The sequence below is a fragment of the Rhamphochromis longiceps genome, linkage group LG8, assembly GCF_057381845.1.
Source record: "Rhamphochromis longiceps isolate RC_006_pf linkage group LG8, R_longiceps_female_GT1.1, whole genome shotgun sequence".
Lineage (NCBI taxonomy): Eukaryota > Metazoa > Chordata > Actinopteri > Cichliformes > Cichlidae > Rhamphochromis > Rhamphochromis longiceps.
Window position 1 is genome coordinate 13,643,240 of NC_140564.1, and position 17,294 is coordinate 13,660,533.

The 17,294-nt window shown below is 40.4% G+C and overlaps 1 protein-coding gene across 1 annotated transcript in view; it reads left to right on the forward strand.

The window, feature by feature from the left end:
• shisa8b (shisa family member 8b) overlaps positions 1-15,740 on the forward strand; it is a 48,458-nt gene extending 32,718 nt beyond the window's left edge. The window contains exons 3-4 of the mRNA XM_085415852.1: positions 7,735-7,848; positions 13,322-15,740. Coding sequence (XP_085271978.1) covers positions 7,735-7,848; positions 13,322-13,869 — 662 coding nt within the window. The 3' untranslated portion in view covers positions 13,870-15,740. The remainder of the gene's footprint in view (positions 1-7,734; positions 7,849-13,321) is intronic.
• Positions 15,741-17,294: the final 1,554 nt, after the last annotated feature.

Here is a 17,294-nt window from a genome sequence, read left to right on the forward strand (position 1 = left end):
TGCTGTTTCTGATGTCATTAAAAAAAAAAAAAAAAAAAAAAAAAAAAAAAAACCTGTGGAAGCATATCTGGAAATCATGGCAAACAGAAGCCATTTCTACACAAGAACTATGCACAATGTTTGGAGAATCAGGTCGAGACATTGTCTAAAGTTGCCTGTTCTCACATGTAGCACACAACAGAAGGCAATTTTATCCGTGCCAGATGCATTCTTTTACTGGAAATACTTCTGCTTTTGGGATAAATGTTCACTGGATGATCATTGGCTAGTCTCACATCTGTACAACACATCACAGGTCCATCACAGTGACTTGGAATAAGGAAGCTAGCATTGCACACATTTAGTGGATCCTATAAATAGGCTCACCGTTGGAGGTTGGGTGGCTGTCTGATCAAAACCATTTTACAACCAAATGTTAATCAAGTGTTGAATTAATAGCCAGTGTGTTGTGATCGCTTGGTTATTTATTGGTCCAATAGCTTCATGACAGGAAGATGGAGGTATTGATAATGATGATAAGGACGATGATGGCATAAAAAGGACTTTTCCCCCCACTAATCTGGCAAATGCTGGAACATCAGTACCACTAGGTTATTTACTTGTGTGTGTGTGTGTAGTCTCAGAGTTGTGTTAATGTTGTTACCATAATGGCTAACTCTTGACATTTCTCCATCCCGCTGTTTCTGAAAAATGTTCTAATTTATTCGACTAGTACATCCTACCATTTTCTGTAATACTCTCTGTCTCTCTCACTAGTGAATAACATTTAAAAGGTATACAGTGTACACATCTGTACCTCTCTCACATGTTTTCTGCTTCCAACACTGTGACACTATACAAGCACTATATTCCACCAATTTTGTCTTTCTCTTTCAGATGACCTCATGAAGGATGTTTAGGTATGTGTGTGTCAGAGTGAACATTCGTGTGTATCCATCCATCCCTGGGGCTCACATCAAGTGCACTGGCTGCATCAGTGGACTTCATTATTGCTAATAGCCAGGGATTTACTCTTTTACTCCTAGTTTGTTCCATTGTTCATTAACCTCGGTTCATTTAGCTTTGGACCGACTGCCTGTCAGGGATGGAACTGTTTCACCCAAAGTTACCAGTCTCAAAGTAAAAGGGCATATTTTTTTGTTTGTTTTTTAAACTCATGTTAATCCTGCACTTACAGTTCTCCTCTGAAGTTTACATACACTCATCATGAGAATAAATCACTTATCATTTTGGTGATTTTTTTAAACTGTTCTTTTTCCAGGCTGGTACATCTTAAATATAAAGCTCAATAAGTTTTAAATTTATTTTGGATTCTGGGTCCAAAGTATACACGCAGACTCAAATATATACATACCCTAACATTTGATTAAATGTCCCTTAAGAAGTTACACCTTGACCAGCTGCTTTTGGTAAAAAAAAAAAAAAAAAGAAAGAAGCTTGTGGCATAAATATTAGACCACTCTTTTATGGTTTTCAGGGTTTTTAATCACTTTTTATCGTTATTTTTTAATCGTTAACTCGGTTTCCTGTGCGTTATGAATAAATCTTTTTTTGGGAGGGTACTGGTATTTTGTTGTATTTATCTGCGACACCTTAAAGGCCGGTCCTTTAAAATATTGTCGGACATAAACCGGTCCGTGGCGCAAAAAAGGTTGGGGACCGCTGGCTTAGGAACACCATGGAAATGGTGGAGGAAGAGGCGTAGGGAGATGCTGGTCTGGACATTGCTGCTTAGACTGTTGCCCCATAACATAGAACCAAAAAAATGGATGGATGGATGCGTGGATGGATGGATGCATGGATATCTAACATTAAATACAACAATGGATAAGGAAAAATGCTTTTTATAACAAGGAAAAAAGCAATTACTTGGAAATCTATGGAACGCCAGGACTGCCATAATGAATTAATTAAATACACCATTAAATAATTAATTAAATGTGGCAATAATTAATTAAAATTGGAATTAATTAATTAAATAAATAGTTATGACACATGTAATTAATTAATTATTGACACATTTAATTAATTATTTATGTATTTCACATTTTAATTAATTATTGACACATTTAATTAATTAATTATTGACACATTTAATTAATTATTTATGTATTTCACATTTTAATTAATTATTGACACATTTCATTAATTATTGACACATTTAATTAATTATTTAATGATATATTTATTTATTTCATTTTGGCAGTCCTGACGCCTGGCTCTCATCATGAAATAATTTTATCTGTCAGCCTCACCCATCAAACTCAGGGGGCGGGGTTAACGCTGATCGAGTCAAAACCATTGCTTTGGCCTGGTGGCCATTGTTTCTAGCACACAACAACCGGCATGTGGAAGCTAACAGAACTGGGGCCCGTTCTTCGTACGTCGCTCACTACATCCAAGATCAAACCATCGCGCTAACCGTGAGCTCGCTAATCCGGTTCTCCGAACACACCTTCCGTTGACGATTAGTACAGCTGGACGCAGTAATGTGAGATCACTGGGTGTCGTAAAAGGGGCTACGCATCGATAGTAGAAACATTGATCGGCAACCCTCTGATTGGTCGGCGAAAATGTCGAAGGAGTGCGCTCGGCTCGGTATTTTTCGGCAGCAGAGCAAGAACTCCTGAGTGAGGGATTTCAGGAGTTTCAGAGTTTAATCAGAACGCAAGGGAACACTGCAAAGGCTGCAAAAGCAAGGAGAGAGGGCTGGCAGAAAGTTGCTGACAAATTAAACTCGTAAGTAATTTAATAATAATAATAATAATATATTGGATTTATATAGCGCTTTTCAAGGCACCCAAAGCGCTTTACAATGCCACTATTCAGTCACTCTCACATTCACACACTGGTGGAGGCAGCTACGGTTGTAGCCACAGCTGCCCTGGGGCAGACTGACAGAAGCGAGGCTGCCATATCGCGCCATCGGCCCCTCTGGCCAACACCAGTAGGCGGTAGGGTAGATTTATTATATTACACTATATTATCCAATATTATATTACATTATATTATATTGTTATATTATATCCTCTTTCACATTAGAGCCACAACAGGACCCACTAGAACATGGGAACAAGTAAAAGTGAAATATAAGAATATTCTATAGAATGGTAATATTTATCACTTATATTGCTTTTCGTCTCTTGGAAAGAGAGCCTGAAATAATCTGTTTGTTTGTTTATAACAGCAACCAAGAAAAGGGCAGAGCAAAAAAAGACAGGTGGTGGTCCTGCACCCCCTCGTCAACAAGTTGGTTAAGTAAATAATATCCTCACGGGAAAATCGATATCTCTCAATGAGCACACTGTCGCGCTGAGCTAAAGGATCCTGTCTGTCCCGCAATATACGCTGAATTCTGAGGACTCTCCTTATCAATCTTGCACCTTCCGCAATGGGTTGCTCGCGTAAACGGACAGGACATGGCTGCGACAGGCTTCCCAAATCCACCTTGGCTTTTATAGCCGTGGTCTCTCATCTTGATTACACGAAGTAATTTACAATTACTACTCTGAAATATGAATTACATCTGTAATAATCACATACATGTAATAGAATGTTAATAGTTCATTTCCCTTTTTTAGGAAATGACCTGTATGTATCTGTGTGACATCAATAAAAGGATCAAGTGCTGCATTATCTTCAGTTACATTGATGTTATTTATTTATCGCTGTTGCTTTCGTATAAATGAAGCGGACATACCTGCGTGGCCGCGATCTAATCCTGTTTACATAAAGTAAACCTGCTCCCGAGCAGGTTTACGCTTACGGCTCTGTTGCTATGACAGCAAGTCCCGGATGAGCTTCGGGGAACCGAACGATCCAAGATCACGCGAAATCGTCAACAATCTAATCCAGCTAACTTACTTAGCGAGGTACGAAGAACAGGCCCCTGAGCTTTGAAAAACCCTGTTTGTGTGTTACCAAATACCGTTTTAATATTTTTTTAGCCGAGAATGTAGTGGTTTAATCTTCATGTGTCTGGTCGGTTTGTCAAGATACAGCCTCTTTGCAAAAGTGTTTCGATGATTTCGGAGATGTCTGCCCAGTCTCACGGCAAAGCGTGGGATAGACCCGCTCGCCTCGCAAGCAATCCCACCGACAAAGCGCAGGCCCCGGTACACAGCTGTAGTAACCCCCGCTGACTTCTTTTACTGAGGTTATATTTATCGATGTTTTATTTCCTGATGTTCTTATGTGTCCTACGTGTTTCAGTCGCCAATTCTGAATTATAACTAACATTAAAAACATGTTTAAGGAGGAGAGAGAGCAAATAAATCTGTTTAACATCTGATCTTTGGGTTTTTGTTCAGTAATCAGCGTGACCTGTGTATAAACACATAAAAGAGATAACGTTGGTGTTTCCGTCATGTAGTAACTGCTGGCTTTAACTGTACAAAGGTTGTTCGACACTATGAAACACATACAGACTTCATGATGTTCGGCTAATATTTTTATTGTGAATATTAATCATGCTGACCTCGCTCTGTACACCACGCAGCGAGGTCAGCATATCCACGATATCCTCAGCTCCATGAGTTAACACAAAGTTTCCCAGCTGACTATCTAACTGCCAACTATTCCAGAGACGTGAAAATATACAGCATAAAGAAAAGTGTAAGAGACTCAGCAGCAGATTAGAATAACAGTTATACATTTAATAAATCACCAAATGAATCCAAGAAACGAGCAAACCTGTTCCGACAATTTGAATTTGTATTCCCTCAGCTGCAGACTCGCTGCTGTTTAAATGTTTGAAAAGGAAGATTAGATATAAAAAACGTCAAACATAGACTCAGTCTGCCTTCACATTTGATATGAGGCCAGCACGTATAGTGGCCTCAGCAGGCTATTACTGAAATACATGTGCTATATCATAAACTATGATATAAACAGGGAGGTCCTATTAACATGTTTAGTTTTAAAGGACACCTTCCTGCCTTTAGTCTCATTCATGAGCAGTATTAGTTTTCTTCTAACATCCAGAAGTCTGCACAATGTGTTTCATAGTTTGTAACAAGCCTTTGACAGGTAAACATAACATGACCGAAAAAGCAAAAAAAAAGAAAAAAAAAAGAGAGAGAGTGTTGACATAAGAAGAGAAAATTCTCTCAATTATGGAGACAGACAAATGGTTCATTTATGTTTGATGTGTGTTTATTCCTCCCTAAATATCGTCGGTGAAGTTTGCCATGCACGTCAGATTTTCCTGCGCATTTTTATACCTCTGCCAACAGAGAGAAAAAAAATCACATTCTAACAGACAGCTGGTGCTTAGAATACAGTTGAATAACTATTAAAAAACAGATGATATTTAGATGATAGTTCAGTCTAACACATGTGCCAGTGAACCATTAAACGTCTGTGAAACTATGCAGTTATGAAACGTAACTTTAACCTCAGCCAAACCGATTTGCTCAGTTGTATATAAAACAGCGAAGTAAACGTGACCCGACAGACAGAACCTGAGTGAATGAAGTCCAGCGTTTAACCACTGAGAGCTAAAACTCAGCTGAGGTTTGAAAGCTGTGTGCCGGTGATTGGACATCAGCCGCTGATAAAGCTGTTCGCCTATAAAGTGCTCTGTAAGGAAACGAGCTCCAGCAGCTCTGCGCTCGGGGAAAACACTATATTTACTTATCTTGTGCAGAAAAATGCGCTGACATTGCGTTATATCGAGCACCGGCTGCCCAGTTAAACTGTGACTATCACCAGGTAACTAGGCGTGTTTCTTGAATTAGCAGCAGGTGTTAAACAGCTGACAGATGAGGAGGAGGATGCATGCAGGTAAACTGAGGGTCTGTTGAGCTGATCGCTGGTTTCGTGAGAAAAATGTCAGCTCGTTCTTTATGTTACAGAAGCACAGAGACACAAGAACAGGCGGAAAGAGACGATCGTTCGGTGAAAATGAGAATCTGCGAATGCAACATGTGGAACACGGAGAGTGGAATATGTAAACAAACCGGTTAACGTAACCCCCTCGGTGCACTCTGCATGCTAACTGTTAGCAGAGCTAGTGAAATCTCTGAAAACATCTGAGCACTTTTGCAAACATGTTCTATGTTGACAACCTGACCAGACATACGGCGCGACATTCGCGGCTAAAACACTGTTAAAAGTGTAGCTGGTGACAGAAAAACGGGGTATTTTAAAACTACACCACCACCATTGCTGCTTGTGATTTGATCTGCATTCTGGGATAACTGGCTGCCCCAAGTCTACACAAGCAATCGATTTTCTAGGATCGACCTGTTTTGACTTACTTTGCACGGCAACCAATCAAATGTTAGAGAAGCTGCATGGGCAGCGTTAACCCCGCCCCCTGAGTTTGATGGGTGAGGCTGACAGATAAAATTATTTCATGACGAGAGCCAGGCGTCAGGACTGCCAAAATGAAATAAATAAATATATCATTAAATAATTAATTAAATGTGTCAATAATTAATTAAATGTGTCAATAATTAATTAAAATGTGAAATACATAAATAATTAATTAAATGTGTCAATAATTAATTAATTACATGTGTCAATAATTAATTAAAATGTGAAATACATAAATAATTAATTAAATGTGTCAATAATTAATTAATTACATGTGTCATAACTATTTATTTAATTAATTAATTCCAATTTTAATTAATTATTGCCACATTTAATTAATTATTTAATGGCGTATTTAATTAATTCATTATGGCAGTCCTGGCGTTCCATAGAAATCTATTGCATGTGTTAAAAGTGAGAAAAGCTGGAGGCTAAAACAATAATAAACTCCTCTAAATGAGCGAAATCTCTCCATTATGAAGTTACATTCATCAGCGATTAATGACAGCCCAGCAGCATGCTGTGGCCTGTTGCTTTGGCTGGGTGTGTCATAACCCTTAGGCTGCAGTATCATCCAGCGAGGCCCTCCGTTGGTCAATCAAATGAGTTCATCCAAAGACAGATTCCTTTGCAGTGTACACAAAGAGCTATTTCTCCTTTCTACCCTGCAACTCTCATGATCAAAGATTTTAAAATACAGTAACTTTCCAGAGCTTGAAAATGCTGTTTTGGCATCTGATGAGGTTTTAAATTCACAAATCAACAAATTAAATTTTATGGATTTTATTTCATTTTTCACAATTATGTAGCTTTCTGTGTTCTGAATGTACATTTATGGTGTAACATCTTTAATGAAGTGCTTACTGGATGAACATGCAGTGGGTCTGTACAGTGTCTTTTATGCAATATTGCCTCTGGTGAGGCAAAGGTATATACTGCTGCAGACCACAGAGCGTCCCTATAGCCACAATTCATTATGTTGGTTTAGAAATATTAGTATAATCTGAACTGAAACTGTAAAAACCTTCAGGCAACACACGCAGACCTTTATTATTTCACTTTATATTACTATTAAACAAATCTGTGGGGAAATAATAAAGAAGTTGCCGCATGTACTGTGCTACAGTACAGGCACTTTGCACTGGCAGTGCTTCAAGTTGTAAGGATGCGTTGGCCATTCTTGCTCCCGGCAAATTTGTACTTCACAGTTAAAAAAAAGTCACATGGCCCAAAGCCATAACTCGTAAATGTATTTAGTGCCTGCATTTGGTAACTGCACCACAGTTACAATCAATTTAAAACACTAAAAAGCTGAAGTTACAGTTGTCCGAACGAGACAGGAATATGTTGTGAGACTGTTTTTAAAGGTAAAGCATGCATGTACTTACAACTGACTCTTTGTCTATCTCTTACCAGAACAGTACCAGCTGAATAACTCTGCTTATGGACCATTTGGACAAGGGCTTCCACAGCCTCACAGCAACCACAGCGCAGTGGGACTGAACAAATACACCTCCCTCAAAGCTGTGGGTAAGTCTGACACAAATACATGCTAAATGATGCTTATTTCAACTGACATTGCAACCTTTACAGTACAAGTTAAGAGTACAGGAGCTGTCAGATGATGAAGGGTCCCTTTACTTCGTGGAAAGCAGATTTAATCTTAAAGAGAGGCCCCCCACCATGATCCCATTTAAGTAACATTAATCATCTAAATGTTACTAAGTGATTGACGTAAACTGGACTTCACAGGAGATTTACTTCCCCATGGTACCACGTCATGCAGACAAGCATGAGCTATTGCAGTAAGGCCTTTGTGTGATTTGATTCAAAGAAACCTCACTGTACAGGAATATTTTAGGAAGATCTGACCCCACAGACCTAGTCATTGCTAAGGACAGAGCTCTATGATATATGGCGTGCAGGTAATACAGATATGATTATTTTTATTTCAACATAAAATGTGTAGCTAGCTTACTTGCATGTACACTAAAAAGTTGCACAGTACTTTACATCTTTTTATTCCATGATTCACTTTATAATCATATAAAGTCTTCCATGCAAATCATTGAATTCAGGTCTTCCAATGACTTGAATGGGCACAGGTGTATAAAATCAATCACCTAGGCATGCTGACTGCTTCTACGAACAAGTAATCGATCGCTCCCAGGAGGTCAGTGAGTTCCAGCATGGTACCATGATAGGATTTCAGCTAATAATATTCAGTCATGACATTTCTTTGCTACTAAATATTCCACAGTAAATCGTTATTGGTATTATAATAAAGTGGAAGCAAATGGGAATGACAGCAATTCAGTCATAAAGTGACAGGCCATGTAAAATCACAGAGCAGTGTCAGCGAATGCTGAGGAGTATAGTGGGCAGAAGTCACCAACTTTCTTCATAGTCAGTCGCCAAGGTCCTCCAAACTTCATGTGGCCAAGCTCAAGAACAGTTTGTTGAGAGCTTCATGGAAGAGGTTTTTGTGGCCGAGCAACTTACGTCACCAAGTGCAATGCCAAGTATTGGATGCAGTGGTGTAAAGCACGCCATTACTGGACTCAGGAGCAGTGCAGACATGGTGGAGGAGGGATTACGGTGTGGGGTTTTCAGGAGGAAAGACATTTTGGACGAGTTAGGCTCGGGTCAGCATACCAAGACAGAACACCTTTGGGATGAATTAGAGCGGAGACTGCAAGCCAGACCTTCTCGTCCGACATCAGTTTCTCATCGTACAAATGTGTTTCTGGATGAATGATCAAAAATTCCCATAAACACACTGCTAAACCTTGCTGGAAACATTCCCAGAAGAGTTGCAGCTGTTGTAGCTGCAAAGAGTGTGCATACATCATATTAAACCCTATGGATTACGAATGGAATGTCACTCAAATTCATATGCGTGTTAAGGCAGACAAGTGAATACTTTGGCAATATAGCGCACATACAGTTTCTTAACTTACTGTATAATGTCTAAATTTTATATTGACCTCAAATACAAAATCAAAACAGGTAAAATCTGAAGCCTATATTTGTAAAAGATAGGTTGAAAGTAGTCTGAAGCTAAAGTGTACTACCTCCCTGTGAGTCAAAATAGTTTTCAGTATCACAAATGGGCACATTAATCAACTAAGACTGTTTGCAGAGCGTCTGGTGGCTGGGCCTCAGTCCATGGGGCCTTGCCGGGCACAGCCCGAAAAAGGGACATCGGCCCATCTTCCTGCAGGCCCACCACCCGCAGAAGGCACCGTAGGGGTCGGCTGCATTGTGAGCCGGGCGGCGGCCAGGAGCAGAGGTCCTGGCGGACTGATCCCTGGTTACCAAGACTTGCACAAAATGTTTTCAGTTAAAAAATGAGATATTCTCATCCAATAGATTCCTTCATATCAGACTAAGAACACAGTGCTTTAATGATAGACTCTTTTTTTTAGTTGCACCACCTTACCTCACTTTTTTCCACATCTGCAAATCTCTGATTACAAAACTGCAGCTGAATTCTAGCTGCCATCTGGTTATATTATTGTTCTATTCCTACATAAAAGCAAGGTTGCTGAGTTCCTATATCATCTGCAGTTAAATTGCCGTGCCGCAGCAACTACAACACTAGCTGTGTTGGAACCTCAGATCTGTGAAGTTATTGCTGGACTCTGAATGCAAGTAACTGAATGTGATTTTTCTCTGATCTAAGTTAATCACAGTTAATCGCACCATTTTCAGAAAAATAAATTGGACATAATCGCCCACTTGACCCCATTTAATCAGAAACTCATAGCAGACTGACTCTGACTTATTGCTTTTCTATCACCATTTTGACACCAAAGTCACTTTGAAGACCGCAAATGGTTGCAGACCTGCTCCTCATCTTCAAAGCAATTGCGTTCTGCAGCAACATTTGAATGGTACTGTCAGAATTTTTTAGAAACAACATCAAAGGATGGATCCATCCTGCCTTATTTCAGCAGTTCAAACTTCTGCTGGCTGCAAATTGTGTGGGTGATACCATGGTGCTTAATCTTCGCATCATTAAAACATGAAAGCCTATCCGAGTATTGTTGCTGACTACTCCATCCCTTAATGACCGCAGAGTGTCCATCTTCTCATGGCTGCTTCCAATAGGATAACACATGATGTCACAAAGCTCAAGTCATTTCAAATGGTCTCTTGAACATGACAGTAAGCTCACAAATGGCCTCCATAGCCACCAGATTAGGGATGCAGTGGAACATGAACTGTATGGTGGTACTATCACCAGACCAAAACCTCTGAACAATGTTTTCAGCACCTTGTTGAATCTATGACATAAAGAATTCAGGCTGTTCTGAAGGCAAAACAGAGACCACATTTATTCATAGTAGAAGACATCAAACATTACAATTTTTAAACTGAGAAAATATGTCATTTTAAGATAAATATTAGCACATTTTAGAATTTAATGACAGCAACAGTTCTCAAAGAAGTTGGGACAGGGCCGTATTTATTTTAGGGCCGTTATATGCTTGTTGTACATGCTTGTTCATTTGTTACTTATGCATGTAGCACAACCTTTATAGTGGCTGACTAAGTCTGTTAACGCATTTATCTAAATAACTTGCTCTCTCTTCTATGATAACTACTGATATATCACAAGCACAAAACATGTATTTGTCACCTGTCTCGTGTGCTCTTGGAGGCCCCTCCTGGTATAAGGCCCCCAAGCGGCACCTTAGTCTCCTTATGCCTCAGCTGGCTCTGAAGCTAGTTGCCAGGATATGCTAACATTCGCAGTTAAGATTAAAGGCAAATGTAGTTACATTTTTACTTGTGCTTGTTTTCCATTACAGAAGCAGGAAACTGTTACCATCTGCTCAACAAACTATCAGACTGAATCATGATAGGAGTTCACTTGTTCTCAAAGTTTTTTTTATGCTTTTCGATGAAATAATAAAATAAAATGACATTGTTGAGATTAAATACATTTGCTTTTGAAAAGAGCGGAAGCAACCTTTGTCGGTGTACTCTGATTTTCCAGCAAAAACAATGAAAGCACACTCAGAGACAAGGTTACTGTTCATGTAACCAGGAAGCTAGCGGCGATAACCTCAGTGTTTAGTTTATGCAGTGTGTGCTGATGACACGCGCACACACATGCACAAGCAGAGTCAGACTCAGGGCGAGGGTATTTATAAACCTCCATCGCTGTGTCCCCTCTTCCTGACACACATACCTTTACCTCCAACATTTCCATTGCACTCTTCAGTTTCTCCTGCTCCTCCTGCCCTCCAGTATCTCAAGAGAAGATTAACACCACTAATATTCACTCACCTCAAGGGCATGTCAGTTGGAAATACATAAACAACCAGCCTGCCCTTTGATCTTTTTCAGATCCTCTCTTCACCTTCCTCTGACTCTCTCCTTTCCGCTCCTTTAAATGTACTTTTTAAAAACTTTTACGCATATAAAAAAGGGCATTTTCATGCTAACACGGTCCATTTGTGAGGAGATCATTTTTTTCAATTCTGCCTACAGGAGTTGCATAAAAGCTTTCTGATATATTCAAACAATAGTGACATTGCTGACAGTTTGGAGCCAGGAGGCCAGAAATGCATCATGGATTAACCGTGATTCAGACTTGAGCCCTCCTCCTATGATGACAGATCATGTGTTTGTGAATTGACAGTTAATTTCTTAGCCTGCTTCTGCATGTGACTCAGAACTGCATCAGACTGTGATAAATTGAAAATGATTTCAAAGTGTAAACAAGTTTAAAGAGGCCAAATATAGCATGTTTGCGCTACCGACCCAACTTTTTAACTTCTACTGTAACACTGCACTGTGACAGAGCAAGAAGTGAGCAGAAAGCTATATTTATTAACACTATGAATGAGTGTACCCATATTTGGTACATAAATCCCACAGTCTACACACACGTTGCCATTGGTTAAAGGAATAAAATAGAATTAAAAAGAGTAGAGTAATAATAGCCATTTGTGCTTATTTTTTCCTCTTTGGCAACTTTAAATTTGGGACAAATTCTATAAAGACTAAGATTTGAGGAAAGGTCATGTACTACTTTTATTGTCACATTGCATGTGCAGGTACACTGGTGCAGCAGATGCAAAAAGGATATACAGAGGTCAGCAGTTGGATATTGCGCAAAACAAGTGGCATTTATGTACAGTATGGAGTGCATAATGTTGAAATTCTGGTAAGTGACCGTGAGGTGTCTACGAAGTGTTCAGCAGTCTGATGGCCTGATGGAAAAAGCTGTCTCTCAGTCTGCTGGTTCGGGACTGGATACTGCAGAACCTCCTGCCTGATGGAAGTAGTCTGAACAGTTTATGCTGAACAGTTTATAGAAAATAACAACACTAACAGTCATGTGAAAAGGACTGGAAGGAAAAAAATTAATACAACCTCACTGCTTCCATAGAAATTAAGAGGGTCAGAAGCAGCCAGGTGCTGGTCTTGAGCATTCAGGTGTGTGTTAATATAGTATCCCTCATGCCCTGCATCAATTTAGTAATCCAATTAGAAAAAGACTGAACAAGCATGGCTTGTTTGGTCAGAAACTAAGCCTCTTGTCTCTACACAGAACAAAGCAGCACGACTTAGGTTTGCCAAGTTGCGTCTAAACAAACCACAAGACGTCTGGAACAGTGTCCTTTGGACAGACAAGACTAAACTGGAAATACTTGGGCAAAATGCACAGCGCCATGATTAGTGACAACCTAGCACAGCATATCAGCCAAACATCAGCCAAACCTTGTCAAGCACGGTGGTGGAGAAGTGTATTACTACAACAGAAAACCGTAAGTTTAAAAATAGAACTAGACCTTTGTTCATGGTCACATCTGTCTGAAAATAAAAAACAGATTTGACAAGATTAATGTTGGGCTAAAGCTCCAATCTTTCTCGATGCTCATCAAACTGAAAGCCTGGAGGGTGGGGAGACTTCTCGGGTATTTAAAGGTTTTACGGCGATGGTTGTCTTTGTCTCACAGACTGTCTCCACCCTGTCTCTCTGCAGCTGAAACTGCATCTCGGAGCTACTACAAGAGCTTCCCTCTCATGGATTTCTCCCACTACCAGCCTGTAGCCCCGCCTGCCTTCCAGCCTGTGCCCATTCCACCTAAAGAGAAATCATACATCCATCACCAACCCCTGCCAGCACACCACGACATCCACTCCCCTCTTTCAATCTCCATCCCCCCCAGCCACCTCGAGCAATCACGCCTCTCTAAGACAACCACACACCCGTTTCTCTCCAACTCGGCCTTCAAAGCATGGGAGCCAAACGCCCGCCATGTCCACAGGCAGACCTCCGCCCCAGCGCATGCTTCCACCTCTCTGCACAGCTCCACCCGGAGACACAACTACTCAACCCGGAGGCAGCAGAGCACAGAGAATGTCCCAGATCTCTATACTCAACCCTATGGAGGGATGTATGGAGGAACTGGAGGGGGAGCAGGACAGGGGCCACATGTCCAGGGGCAACATCCATCTCAACCCACTTATTACCACCACACCAGACAGAAGAGCTACTCCACCCACAGTGCAAATGAGGTGACTGTCTGAGCGGCAGCAACTCAGAGTGCGGCCTTCCACCATGTTTAACACAAAAACGAAAACGCTTTGGCGTAAGACAAAAAGGTCAGAGTTTGGGACAGCACGTCCAACATGTGGTTAATTAAACAAGGAGTTTTTTTAAGACACGAAAAAATGAAAAGGGGTGTTTTCATAAGAGGAAACAGTCAGGTTCAGGAGGAAAACAGTGCAGAACCACCACTTTGTAGAAAATGGACTGTGCTGGTAAAGGTTATTACCGCACTTGACCAAATGTCTCGTATAATAAATGTTTAGATTTCACCCAAGGATATCTCAAATCCACTCTCAGGCTTCAATAGGCTGCAAAGCTATAAAAATGTCCAACTACTAAAGATTTTCCACTACAGTGTGCTTCAATTGCGGTTGTACAGGCCATATGGTACGGAGCCCCGCAAGGGACACAAAAAATAAAGATGAACATTTGCGAGATCTCGCAAATGTTTTAGCCGCATCCTTCAGAGGCCGCCAGCTCGAAGCCGACCGGGAGGTCGGGGCACGATGCGCCGGGAGTGCGGTGTTCCCCCCGGCTGTAGTGCACCTCAACCTCCCGTTAGCTTCGAGCTGGTGGGTAACAGACGTCTCCGAAAACGCCGGAGCACTTTTGCAAATATGTGATCTCTTGATAAACCGGGCAGATATTTGAAGTTTACACAGCTACATTCACGCCTAAAAATATCTTAAAAGTTTATTTTGTGACCCAGAAAGAGTAATATTAAAACTAACTAGCTGTCGCCATTGTTGGAAACGAATTGGCTGGGCCATGCTATGAATTCTGGGGAAGGTTGGGTCACAAAAGATACACTTTTGCGAGATCTTGCAAAAGTTCATCTTAATTTTTTCTCCCATGTCCCTTGCGGGGCTCCGTAATATAGAAACATGGGCAGAACAAAAGAACAACAAAATACTACTGCCGGCCACTCTAGAGGGGAGGGCTTGATACTTCGAGTCAAATTAGGCAAAAAGAAACAGTCAGTTTGTATTATTCAAAATAATTCTACCTGAGCACAGGTGAAGCAGGTGATCAGTACATGTGGCTACCAATTTAGCTAGAAAAAAAAAATCTAATTCCATTCCAAAGAAATAGTCACAGCTAGCATGCAGCTATTTTGACTCAAATGTAGCTTTCTGTGTACTCTTTTTTTTTTTTTGTCAGTCACCTGCAAATGTTAGACCTCAGGAACATTGGAACTGTTCATGTCATTTAATGGGAACTCTGTCTGTGTTCTCCTACTCACTACCTCCTCCACTTTAAAGGAACTCATTGTAAATGATAATAGTTTGAAAACTTTTTTGAAATTAATGTTATCAAAAGAAACCCAAGAGCTGTTTTACTTTGAGGTGACAGTGCTAGCTACTGCACCTTGCTCCTTCTCCTGAGAAGCACAGGTATGAAGCACACTAACGCAGACAGTTAGCCTAGTTTAGCAATAACAACAATTTCTTGCTGGGAAATTATCAAACTGATGTTTTTCATCTACACTAAAGTATTTATCTGGATTAAACAAATGTATAAAATCTCTGTGGCTAATGGTGTGTTCCATTTGAAGTCAAAAGTTGGAATTTAGGAGTTCATAATTGGAATTTTCACCCACCCAAGTTAAATTTCCACCTTAGAAAGATGGAATAGCATCACCAACCTCAACTTCATAATCCAAGATGGTTTCAGAGCATGTAAATGTATAAAATCTATATTATGATGCTAATGCTAATGCTAATGATACATGAATAGCTCTGCCTCTTGCTTGCTTTTGCTTTTATAGCTTTTCTTAATTTACTACAGGGACGTGCTCTACTCGGGAGATCTCTAATAACTCTGACATCTGAGGCAAATGGAACGCAGCATTAATAATGAAGCCCATGAGGAAGTTTTGGAAACTGCAGTTCCTCAAATGGCCACTTGAGGTTGGCTCTTAAAAGAGAGTTAATCATTGGCGTTCATGTTTAAAAAAAAACCCCAACTTGGGCTGGTGTACAAATGAATTAAAAATAAGTTCTTTTGATGGTGAGCCAATTGGAGCTGGCCTAGTTTAAGAGTTTTCTCATTGTGATCTATATAGATATCATCAACCATTCAGTGCAATCGTCGAGGTAAAAGTTCAGGTAATTTTCAGGCCCCACAAGCTTTTGTGTGCATCAAGTTACCTCCTGTTTATCTTGTAAAAACACCTCTTCTATTTTGCAGCTCTCAGTCTACCTCCATGCACAGCTGTTTTCTCCTTGTCCCTTTTTCTCCCACCAATTTTCTGAGATGAAGCGCTTTGCATTCTTCGCCATCAGGCCAAGCATACGGGGACAGCATCCCCGTGGGTCACATTAACTGACGGTGAGGACAATGGCACCATCATGTCAGGTCCCATCAGCCTCCATCCTAGCTAGAGAAAAGAAGAGAAGGAAAGAGAGGAAGAGCGTAAGAGCCAGAGGCTCAAACTCTTTAGAAAGGAGAGAAAAGGAGGAAAGAGAACAGGAAAATAAAAAACAAACACACACTGCTGCATGTTTTCCTTCCTTGGGGGAAGGAGTCAGTGTGGATCTGGTCTCCTACTATTGAACTGTCTGAGGCATAATTCAGAGTGTGCAGATGCCTGTATGTAATTTCTAACCTACAGGCGCCATTGCGGGAAAGTTTTCTGAGGCGTTTCCAGCCCTGGAGCGTTAGACATTTCTCATTTCATCTCTGAACCCCGGACAGCAAAGGACACTGTGCAGAGTTGCAGCTGTTGATTTAAACATTCAACAGTTTTTGCATTGCTTCCACTGCACTTGTTGGTGAAGATGTACAGCTGGAACACCCTCAGGAGATGTACAATGTACGACACATGTGTCCAGAAATGGTTCCGTGAGGTTCGTGAATTGAATTTGTGCCGAAAGAGCTGAGGGGGGAACTTTCCTTTGATTATGTAGCAGCTGAATTAAGAGGCAGGAAAAAAGGTTGCTGTAGGTTAAATTGAGTCAAGACATTGGGCAACGCATGCAAAACAACACAGCTGCTAAATAAAGACCAAATATAGCTCTACAGCAACACATAGATGCACTGTTGGTCAAATGCAATTCTGCAGTACGGTATTTTAAACATGAAATCAAGATACTAAACAATAAGAATGTTATATGGTTAATATTTTCCTAAATGAAGGGTCCGTATATGAGTCCTTAACAATATGTCATAAGAAGACAGGTGAACAAAACAATCTGACCTATTCTGCCCTTTTGAGCAGACCAAAATTTTAACAACTCTTCCAAATGATCGAGAGGAACATTTTATTTTGGTCTCTACCCAAATTAAAGTTTAACACTTTCTCTCCTCTCACCTATATTTGTCTGTCTGCTAAGTTTTGGAGTTGTTTTCCACTGGAACAGCTGCCTGATGGAACAAGCTTGAATTCTTTTAAGACACCAAA